Source organism: Dermacentor variabilis, chromosome 11 (genome assembly GCF_050947875.1).
Source record: "Dermacentor variabilis isolate Ectoservices chromosome 11, ASM5094787v1, whole genome shotgun sequence".
NCBI lineage: Eukaryota > Metazoa > Arthropoda > Arachnida > Ixodida > Ixodidae > Dermacentor > Dermacentor variabilis.
The window spans coordinates 103,304,299-103,316,395 of record NC_134578.1 but is presented as its reverse complement, the minus strand read 5'-3'; the positions used below and the strand labels follow the sequence as shown (position 1 = coordinate 103,316,395).

At 45.3% G+C, this 12,097-nt stretch overlaps 1 protein-coding gene across 1 annotated transcript in view; it reads right to left on the bottom strand.

Moving 5' to 3' along the window:
- LOC142563404 (scoloptoxin SSD14-like) overlaps positions 1-5,702 on the bottom strand; it is a 29,134-nt gene extending 23,432 nt beyond the window's left edge. The window contains exon 1 of the mRNA XM_075673957.1: positions 5,581-5,702. Coding sequence (XP_075530072.1) covers positions 5,581-5,702 — 122 coding nt within the window. The remainder of the gene's footprint in view (positions 1-5,580) is intronic.
- Between the last annotated feature and the right edge of the window lie 6,395 nt (positions 5,703-12,097).

The window sequence follows — 12,097 nt, the reverse complement described above, 5'->3', positions numbered from 1 at the left end:
ACGACTGACGCGATTCGGCCCAGTTCGAAGCGCGGGCAGCCATCTTCTCCATCGGCTGGGTCCCAGCCGTCCAGCTCGTGACGTCAGTCTAAAGTGCGCGCCCATTGGTGGAGGCTCGTGTGCATCCGCCTTGGAGCAGTAAACGCACCTTTTTTTCTAAAGTTTTCACGACTATATGTGGAGCGATGAAATTAGGAAATTCGCGGGCGCTAGTTGGAGTCGGTTGGCGCAGGAGAGGGGTGATTGGAGATCGCAGGGAGAGGCCTTCGTCTTGCGGTGGACATAAAACATGACGATGATGCTGATGATGATGATATGTCACGCAGTACTGCTTTAAACGGACAGTAAATATGAATAATTAGTTTCGAGCGGTGAAGCATTCTTTCACATCTCATTCATTGGGCGAAAAAAAGAAGGGCGGGGGGGGGGGAGGGGGAGCTTTATATAACTGGAGGAAAGTAAGGCCGAACGCCTTTAGATCTTAACTTTCCTGCTTGAATATCTTAGCGTGAAGGTCACGTCAGTGGATTCCAAAGTATGCTGTCCTATTTGTGCCTGTATGACGAGTCAAAGTTCTAGAAACTTGCCCAGTTCAGTTTTCGGTTGTTACAAGGTAGTCCATTCCCACAGATGAGCAAGTACCAGAACCCTAGCAGAGATGATCAAAATCAATAACTTCATGGAGAGCTGGCGCGGGAACTTCAATGTGGTGACGCCGGGCATTGTTAGCTGCATCGTTGTTACGTCTTTTCTTGCTTATCAAGACTGCTCTCGCAGTAAAAACTGGCTATACAGGGCAGTTCCACTTGTTTATTTTTCTATAAGGTCTGTTTAGGTCGTAGGTTCCTTTAGTATGTAATGTAGTTACTTTTCTTCTACAGATAAAATATTTATCTGCCAACGATAACAAGCCTGACATCTGAAACACCAGCCACCTCCGACTGAAATTCCAGTGCGAACGAGCGAGCGTTTTACCACAGGAGTCATTCTCTGCAGATAATTAAACAATTTCGTGTTTTCCAGTGCTCTGTTATTACTCGAATTTTGTATTAAGATCGGATTCTGTGGTACTGACCGTTCAGTGTAACACTTCTTTTTTTCAGTGCGGATTTGTCTTCGTCTTATTGGCGGTCCAAAAGACGCAGAAACATGTAAAAAAAGTACCGGAGAGAAAAGAGTGTCTTTCCTGTATTGTTCTTTCTTTGTATGTTTTCTCGTTTTCTTGTGTGTGTGTGTTTTTTATTTCGCGCCGCAAGAAACAAGCAGCGATACGTTGCTTTCGTCTGTATCCCTCGGTGATATTCACGTTGCACACACCAGCGACTAGTCGTAATCCATCTCGAAGGACATGTTTTCCCGCACAGCAAATGACGGGAGGGACCAGGTGACGCCATATTTTTGTCACGAGAAATTTAGACGAAGATAATACGGCATATTTTTCTTGAAAAACAGCTAAATAACAATGTCAAGCGTTATATGTTAAACTCTCCGGACCATAAGACGTCATCTTGCTGCGAAATCTGAGCAAGAAGCATGCAGACGGTGAAACAAATTGCAGGACAAAAAACGCACTCGCATACACGCACATATACCCACACACGCAATCACTGCAAGAAGACCCTCCCGTCGCAAGCGCTCTGTCTGGAGTGATCACGTGTCTGGCGTGTGCATGAGTGCTGGTGTTATTTTTTTTTTTTTGCACTCTAATTTGTTTTATCATAATGTGCTACCCATTTGCCCAACAGCTAGTTCTTCTAAGAGCGGATGAGCAGCAAGCGCAAAATCATTTGTTGCATCGCAGTAGGTGATGCCTACTTCAGCGTTATTCTTGCCGGAAAAAAAAATAATAATGCGTTCACAGCGAGAGTCCACTTCTGTGCGAGACGTCAGTGGGAGCTAGCCAGCAGTTTGACATTGGGGAGTTTGGTAGACGTTTCGGAATCGCACTACCCGCCGTGGTTGCTCAGTGGCTATGGTGTTGGGCTGCTGAGCACGAGGTCGCGGGATCGAATCCCGGCCACGGCGGCCGCATTTCGATGGGGGCGAAATGCGAAAACACCCGTGTACTTAGATTTAGGTGCACGCTAAAGAACCCCAGGCGATCGAAATTTCCGGAGTCCTCCACTGCGGCGTGCCTCATAATCAGAAAGTGGTTTTGGCACGTAAAACCCCATAATTTAATTTTTTTTCGGAATCTCACTTGGCGACGTTGGCGCAATGCGGCGCGTCGCAGACGACGGCCCACTTCTGGAACGTGGTGTCGACGGGTCTAGGCTCCGCGTGGTTGATCAAGCGAGGCAAGTAGTAGATGATGGCGAGCACGGCAAATAGGATGAAGCACCAGAAGCAGCAGCACATCGTTATGTCAAGCTCGCACTCATCGTCGGTGCGGCTGCGCCGGCTGGATATCAGGGGGGGGGGGGGGGAGGAACACCTTACACGAAAGTTGGCGTGTGCGAATGTTCGAAGCTTTCTAATAAGGAATCGAATGACGTCCTATTTGATTCGAGCTTCGAGTCGAAATAGTTTTCCATAACATTTCGAATGTCTCAAAACGTCGACTTCGCCCGCTTAAGCCTACAATTGGAGAAAAAGTATATTTTTGTTCCAATTGTACGGGGATTAAAACTTGAGGTATATATACCTCAAGTTTTAATCCCCGCGAGCATGGGTATACACATAAAACACGCGTGGTGCAGCAGGCAACGTCACTTACGTAGCACGTCACAAGCTGCGCAGCGACCCTGCACACTCTCTCAAGATCCCTGTGCCTGCGATGAAACCACTCGTCTGCTGCTGATGTTTCATTTGTTCTTTTAATAAACAGCGCTTCATAACGAACCATGTAGTACGTAACAGAAACTTGCTAAGGTTAAGAATACTAGGATGCGAACATCGTTTTATATTAGTTACGTTAACTAGCCCCTGTTCATTATTCGATTATTCATATTTAAAACAGCGCAAGAAACACGGACAAGGGAGGACACAGGACGAGCGCTGACTGCCAACACCACCTTTATTGGAGCCTGCGCAAATATATACAGTTTGCAACAGGCATAAAGAGAGTGAAAGAAGGGGAGCGGGAAGGCGAGTCATCGTCGGTCAACTACTGCTGCGCATGCGTCAATGACATTAAACAATATAAAAGAAACCATAACATGGTGGACACAGGCCAAACTGCTTAACTTCTAAGGAACTTAAGTTCTTTATCACAAAGTGCAATAGAAGAAGAACTAACACAGGTGGCTCCTAACTGACACATTGAAAATGCCTCAAAGATTTCTCTGGCCATCTGATTGCTGTACCTTTTCAACACACGTGTGTGGTCAAGGAGTGGAGTACAGCCACACTTGGCACAATGAACAGCCAGATTACTGCCAGTCTTAATCTTGACACAGTGAGCATGCTCGCGCAAACGTTCATCAATACAGCGTCCTGTTTGCCCTATGTAAGTGCAGCCGCAAGTGGTGGGAATGGAATACACTACATTGGTACTGCAACGTACATGCTTGGCGACATGTTGCTTATTGCACGGTCCAGGTGTTCTCCGGCTTTCGTTTATTATTATTTTTTTTTGCGCATCCTTCCCAACTTGTTAGGTGCAGTGAACACGACCTTTATACCAGCCCGGCCTGCGGCTTTCTTGATGCGATGGGACACACCATGTATATACGGTATGGCAACAGTCTTGGTTAAGACATCACCCGCTTCGCGCTGCTTCTTGGGGGAACGAGCCTCTTGCAATAAAACTTCCGCCAAGGATGACAGCAGTTGTTCAGGATAGCCACTTGTTTTAAGCCGCTGGACTTGATTGGAGAGGCTGCTGGACATCGAGTGGTCGCAAGAGCGAACGACCGCATTTCTAAGGGCCCCTAGGGCGATGGAGCGCTTCACCACTTTAGAATGGTTGGATGTGTAGGGGAGAAGGTGTTTCTTGGAACGCGGGGCATACATCCAACACGTGTGCCCTTCCTGGAGGTGTAGTGCAAGGTCTATAGGAAGCGGATTTGGCCTTTTTCACTTTGTGATAAAGAACTTAAGTTCCTTAGAAGTTAAGCAGTTTGGCCTGTGTCCGCCATGTTATGGTTTCTTTTATATTGTTTAATGTCATTGACGCATGCGCAGCAGCAGTTGACCGACGATGACTCGCCTTCCCCCTCCCCTTCTTTCACTCTCTTTATGCCTGTCGCAAATTGTATTTATTTGCGCAGGCTCCAATAAAGGTGTTGTTGGCAGTCAGCGCTCGTCCTGTGTCCTCCCTTGTCCGTGTTTTTTGCGCTGCTTTAAATACGAATGATCCGCACCAACTAGCTCGCACCAAAACCCTTCTGAGTCATCATTATTCGAAAGCTATTCGACATTCGATTCGATTTTCTAGCACTGTTCGATTCGTATTGGATTCGGTCTGAGAAATCAGCATTTGCACACCCCTATACACATGAGAAAAGATAACAGCTACGAAGCTAAAAAATTAACAGCTAACAGAAACGTTATATGGGAGTCAACCGCGACTTTCCTGTGCAAGTGCAGTACGTGCAGAGCAGTAATATATTAGTTGGTGGTCACAAACTGGTTGCGAAGTGGTTTTGAAGTGGTTATGCCCAACCACTACGCGAAGTGGCTACTCCAATCCTTGCAAAAACTTTGATGAATCCTATCCACAGATATTAGTTCGGCAAAATCTCAGTACATGAGATGCTCCGAATTGGACGTGGTAACCGATCTAATCACAGTAAATGTATACAGAGTTCTTGACAAAATGTGTTAAACATTTCCTAAATTTTGGGAATATCCGATAGTTCAGCGACATTTTTCGGTATTTCTTTCACCGCATACGAACACATTTCACCGCATAGCACACATCCACTACACCACCACGGCGGGTGAGTTGCTCTCTTCGGCAGTTCAGGTTGTTTTCTACGTTATATTACCCGTATAATTCATTACTCTGCGGAAATTAGTAGCGTCAGCTTTTTGCATATGTGAAAGCGGTCACGAACACCTCGGGTGAGGGGCTCCGAATCTTACAGTAGAATAAATCTTTCGACTCGTTCGGTTATAAGGTTAACTAGTCAGATATTTATCATTAATTGTCTAATTATTACCCGAGTAAACTTAAGATGTATAAATTAAAGCAGTCCCGAGGAAAACAAATCATACCATTTTAAAGCAGTTTCTATAGAGTATTTTATGACACACTTGTCATTTTTCACAGCGGAGTTGTAAAAATTATGCTTACTTATCACAGCTTTACCAAAACCGGCAGTCCCCGCTAAAAGAAAAATTCAAGACATGGACAAAAAAAATTCGCAACAGCTCTTATTACGTTTCATCTTTTCGTTCAAGTTAATGTAGCTAATAAAAAACAGTGGATACCGAGCCAAAGCATTTCATCATTTCCGTGTATGGTAGCGTCCGAGGTAAAGAGTAATGGATATTATCGCCGTAAAGTGTTTTGTTTCACTTCTCCCCGTGCGGGCCGTGTCAATCCACGATGCGTCTCAGTGCGTTAGGCTTAACCAGAACGGTCATTACAGCCCTCGTACCTTAACTAACCACTACGACGACCACTTCACATACTTGAAGCCATGGGTGATCGGAACAAATACAGCATGGCCACCGCCACCGCCTCCACCGCCACCGCCTTCACCGCCACCGCCAACGCCGCCAACATCTAAGCCGCCTGGGCATGGGCCATCCATGGTCTTGAGCTCTTGACCGCTCGCGAGAATGAGTGGTTAGCTGGTCGGTTGGTTCGTTGGTTGGTTGGTTTGTCTGCTTGTTGGTTGGTTATGGTGATAATGATGGTGCCTTATTTCCTGGCACGCACCCACTGTGGGTGATAGGCCTCGAACCGGATGGTAATATGATAAAAAAGAAACAAAGCGAAATAAATAAATAAATGAGGATGCGAAACAAACCGATAATAAATAAAATTAGTATGTAATAGGTCAGTGAGCCTTGCATAGACGGATTGTTGGTTTGGCTTCTATGAATGACTCATACCCACTATATAAGAGATTGGCCAAGCCTCGGATGAGTTTGCGAAATAGTAAGCCAAACCCAAAAAAAAGGAAACACTCATGAAAATTTTTGAATAGATCAAGAGAAAAGTAAAATAAGACAGATATTTAAGAATTCAGCTAGGAAATTGTCCTGATTCATTTAGGAGCTTCTCAACAGTTGCATGGTGATGCTTGCTTGTTTGTTTTCCCTCTGCTGATGACTCATACCTACCATAAAAGATTGACGAAGAGTTGAAGGAATTTAGAAGACGTTTAATACACTTACAATAGCCAAAAAGCAGAAATATTTGTGTAAGAATCCAATGAATGAAAAATAACACTAAAGCTACCGAAATTTAACGAGAAATTGAATTTTGGAAACATTTTGAAATACTTCAACCGCTGAGCAAGCATACCTGTGACAGCGTCCAAGAAGATTCAAAAGAAAAAAAAATAATCATCAAGAATTGAAGACTTCATTCCAATTTGTCTAATTGAATGGTACTAGAGGATGCGGCTGTTCTCTCTTTTTTTTTTTCTTCATGTTAATGGCACTTTCCCACTGCGGCGCATTGATTATGACGATGCTGATTTCCTTCCAGAGAGAGGAAAGAGCGAAGGCAGGCATGTTAACCAGAAAAGTGTCTCGTATGGTTGACAGGCAAGGGGACGCAGAGGGCGGACACCGGGCACGTGTACCCCTCTCACCCCGGAAAGGAATTCCTCGAGGCGGTGACTGTGCTCGCAAAAAGTTCCTGAGGCACGTAAGAACATGTACAAGAAGTGTGCACGTGCGAGCCTCTCCCAAAAGTATGGTACAAACTCACGGGGATAGGCCGAGAATCGGGTGTCATTACGTGAACAAAAACAGCGAATATGCGAAGGAAACTGAAACCAAGTCAAAGGAATGCGGTAATGTAGAAGTCACCCGGCGCCAGCCGCGAGGTCCTCGCGTGTTGCATGTCTCAATATATACTCAGACAGGAGCATGTGAATGCACATGATGTCGTTTCAATTTTCTTCAGCACCATATCAATTTTAAGGGATTTTGTATGTTTTTTTTTCTTTTGTCATTGAGGAGATGCACATACTTAGTGCCACGAACTCAATGGCACCTACACAATGGCCTTAAATGGTGCGAAAAAAACTCCGTTAGGTACCGCAGTGCAGACGTAGGAAAGTGCGTGAAGTATCCTAAGAATGCTAATCGCACTAAAAGAATGTGGAAACAAAGCGTCTAAGGCAGAGCAACGAAGAAACAATGTGGAGCGTATCTTACTCTTTGGACGCATTTCCTCCTCGGCACTTGGCAAGGAAAAGCAGAAAACATACCGTCTAAGGACATTCGGAGGATAACCTAACAAGGGTGTAGCTGCAGGTTGCAAATGAAAATATGAATGGATTGAGTTTAGGAGGAGGCTTTAGCACGGGACCAACTCCACTTTCGTGCACAAATACAAGAGAAGTGCGGGAGCACTTCGAGAATCGCTGGACAGATTCGAACGAAATTTGTTCCACGAAGAGAGTAAGGAAAGTTCTACGTACTGTCGGAAGCGCAATTTTGATTTGAGGCCTCAGGTATGTTACGAAAATTGCCGAAAATCCACATCTATGCCCCGAAAAACTGATATTGCAGCGTTGTAAAAGGCAGCTATTACAGCATCTAAAGGGGACATATGGGACATGTTGTTTAAGGGGGACGTGAAATTCTTCCAATGTTTAGTTCAGAACGTTTTGACAAAGCCTCACTTGCAGATTAAGGTTAAATTTCAGAGCAGTATATATAATGCACCAATTTTAACCACTGTCGCAGCATTGCCAGGTGGAGTTTAATAATGTTTAGTAGAATACAAAATCAGTATACAAAAGTTGGCATGCAAACCCCAAGCGAGAGACTGAGAGGCAGTACCAGCAGCTGAATACATTAAAACAGTCACGAAAATTCATAAGTAACAGGTCTAAATGCAATAAATTTCAAAAAAGTTATTTCTTCACGTGTTTATTGCCTGTTTTTTCTTCGCGAGGTTATTTCTTCGAAAGTGTCCAACTTAAGAAATAAGATAAAATTCGCGGAACTGTCAAAACTGCTGAACAAGGCGAAAATAAGTGATATTCGAAATTATAACGTGGAAAAGACTGAAGAAGCCGTAAAAAATGGACGCAGCCTGAAATCAGTGAGAAGGAAACTTGGCATAGGACAAACCAAGATGTATGCGCTGAAAGATAAGCAGGGTAATATCATCAGCAATCTCGAAGGTATAATAAAAGCCGCGGAAAATTTTATACTGACCTGTACTTGTACTTGACCTGTACAAAAGCTTTTCTGCTGAAAAGGGGGCGAGAGTCCAAGCAGTCAACAGTAGATTTGAGTGTTCTTCGTTCCGCCGCATATTCAGGGCACACGCAAAGCTTTTCTCGCTGCGTGTGAGGGAGCTTAGTGATGAAGTGCATGTCCCACTCCTCGAGCTTCGCCTAATGCATCCAGCCAGGCTGCTACCTCCTTGGGAGTGGCAGCTGATACAATGCAATATATCCTTCATGCAAGTTACAAAGCACGCTCCAGAGATTGAAATCCAAATGAATTTCCGGGAACTCCAGTACAAACACTCCTGCACGGAGTTCTACACAGACGCATCGAAGTCACACGACGAGGTGTCCTATGCAGCCGTCGGTCCATCCTTCTCGGAAACCGATGTACTGCATCCGGAAACTTGTATCTTTACGGCTGAGGCCTATGCACTGTTGTTGGCTGTAATGCATATAAAGAAATCAAAACTCCAAAAATCGGTTATATATACTGACTCCCTTAGTGTTGTGAAGGCCTTGGTGTCATTCTGTCCCCACAGAAATCCGGTAATTAATGAACTCTCTTCCGTCCTGTGTAAAGCATATATATCTAACCAACATGTGATTATATGCAGGGTGCCTGGACATAGGGGCATCGAGGGTAACGTTCTAGCGGACCAGATGGCCACATCAATTTCATTGCATGCAGTTAATCCTACTGATTCGGTCCCTGTCACAGGCCTGAACCCTTTCTTAAGAAGGAAACTACGAAACCACTGGCAACGCATATGGGACGAAGAAATAAATAACAAACTGCACTTGATAAAGCCACTGTTAGCTTCTTGGCCCTCCGCAACAAAATCACGGCGAACAGATGTCCTATTCTGTCCTCTCAGGATAGGACACACATATGGCACGCATAACTTTTTACTCACTGAAAATGATCGTCTAACCTGCGGTAGATGTGGGGAGAGGCTGACCGTCCTCCACGTCCTCCTGGAGTGTCGGGCAGCCGAATCTGAGAGAAATAAACATTTTCCCCTAGCATACCGGCAGCACATCCCCCTTCATCCTGTAGTGTTACTCGGCCCACAACCGCTCTTTGACACCATCGCAGTCCTAGGTTTTCTGAAAGATGTTATTAACCCACGTTCGTTGCGTCTCCTCTCTTCAGAGGATGCCGCTGTGATAGCTGTTTCGTATAGCACATGCCTCCAGGCCCTTGTGTTTCAAGGGCTCTAAGGAGGCAGTAGTGCTCCAGCATTTCTTATAACCTGATATATTTTACATATCGTATCATTCTTTTGAAATGCATCTCAATGTTCATAGTGCAAGTCATACGTCATCGCCGTAATCTTATTATACAGATTTTACGCACTTTAGAGCGACTATTTTTAAGGCCCCTTTACAGCCACGTCACACCAACTTCATAGAAATCATAATTACACTGCAAACTCATTACCACAGACATCGCGCTCTTTGGTCATACTTGGCCCTTGCGCCATTAAACATCAAACATTCACTCATTCCCATTGTAAGCACGGAGGCAGTTGAGGCAAGCAATGGATGCATCACCACGTGATCAAACATGGCAGCGCCCACGGGATCGCCGCGAAAAGGGTCGATAACGCGTAGTCACGAATTGCAACGTACTTGCGCAGGTTTGGGCAACATTTATGCAGAAAGAATTATCAAAGCTAACTAGGTCGAGTGCTTATATATAGTTCCCGGGAGATGCATTCTTCCTCATAGATAAATGGTTAAATAGTCAGGGGCAGACTTAGTTCAGATCTCATAACCAGAGTTTTCTACTATAGGGGGAACTCTGGCACTGCGATCCTACATGAGTATGATGGCTGGTACATGGATTTGTCTGATCTTCGTGATTGGGGCTTCAAACGTTCTTGCGCCTTTGTTTACTGCGCTTTAATTACGCTCCTAAATACTGCAACCGCTTTTGCGATTGCAGTATTACCGCTCTCGATATTATTATATTATTTTAGCGCCACTGGAAGGGGCCCCGTCTGGTTTGGTGGGCTCCCGGCGAATTCTTACATTAATTCTGAACTTCGACATGGCACCGCTGCACTATGGGACTACGACAAGGTGAGAAATAGTGTTCGACAGTCTGCAACGCATTTCAGGCAATTATATAGGCTTACGGCACGGCGCCTAGGCTAGACTTGTGACGCAGTTAACGAAAAACAGCGCGGCCGTCGTGGTGCACTTAAATTGAATTAATGAATCATATTGGAAGATGTTTGCGACGCTTTCTATGGAGCCCCGATACTATAGTAAATCATTTCGGTAGCTTTTGGGCACCCTAGTCCCACAGGGTGCTATGACGCAGTTTCGCGTGTACTGAATCTTACTGCGACAATTTTTGGCGCTTTCTCCGATCGCCAACATTATTGTAACTAATTTCGTTACCTATCAAGCGCAGTGGCCGCGCCTGGCGCTGTGACGCAGTTAGCGAAAAGCAGCTCGGTCGTGGTGCGCAATTAAGTTTCGCGTTTTAATGCACTGGCAAGACAAGTTCGTGGCGCTTTTTCTAACGCAGAGCATTGTTGAAAATTATTTTCGGTAGTCTTCTTTTTCTTACTTGGGCACGCTCGCCGCGCCTCTCGTGACGCAGCGAAAAGCAGCTCGGCCGTGGTGACAGTTAGTTTGGCGCATGCTGAATCTTACTGCGACAAGTTTGAGACAATTTTTATGGATCCGCAACAATTTAAGCCTTCTTTCGGTACTCACGCTTGTCCAAAACGCGACGAGGAACTGTCAAGAGTGATACCACGGGAGCGTGTTGCTTGCGCCGGCAGAACGCGCAAAAGATAACGCCAAACGCCAGGAACTAGTAACTCGAAAATTCCGTCTTCTGAAAGGCACCCACGCATTTCTCTTGAGTGCGAGTAGAAGGAATTCTGCGAGCGTCCAGCATGGTCTGATTGAGAGCCTGTGTTGTGGCCACCTCTGTGTATTCGTAGCGTACTATCGCGTCGTTTGTAGCCAAGTTCTGGAAACGCGCAGTAGCCCGTGTATTCGTGCTATTAAAGTGCAGAAAATACGGCCCGGCAAGAGGGGAGTGCTTGGAAATAGAATGCTTTTTTGTGGTATGTACGGTATTGTTTGGGGATGAGTCGGGTATTTTCTACGCCGCGTGTGTAAAAGCGAACTGCTTTTGTTTGTAATGCCGCCCATTCACCACTTTCGCACGCTTCGCCTCTACACGCATTGTTCTTGAATGTTAATACCAAAATGACACTTGTAATTTTTTTTTTTTTTTGAGCAGACGTCGTCTAGTGGAGCTTCCTACGGGAACGACTAGTGCTTACTTGGTGCCACAACGTTGGATGAATGCACAAAGCCAGCAACGAGCATTGAATAAAATAAACATTTCCTCATTGCACAAGGCGTCTTGCGTCTTTCTAAATTTGCACGTGGCACATATCCGGTCGAGGCTTGTGAAGATCGTTCGCAATCAATTTTGCTTAATAATACAACGAATTAGGACGAAGACCGCGCGCGTTTGAGCTCTAGAAGCAAAGAGAAGAAAGAAAAAGCGCAGACGGTTTGACGCGTACCAGATAGCATTCAAAACGCGCGCGCACGAAACCTAAACCGGAAGTGTGCTTCACGTATTAACGCCGATGGTTTGATGTGCTGCAGTCGATTGGGCCGCTGGGCTCTATGGGAGTGTCCGCCCTTGTTGTATTCCTTTCTCTATGGTTGCACCATCAGTGATCTAGAGGTGCGTGCATCTAGGACAGTTGCGCCCGCTGCAAAATTACATTAGCAAGATACGACTA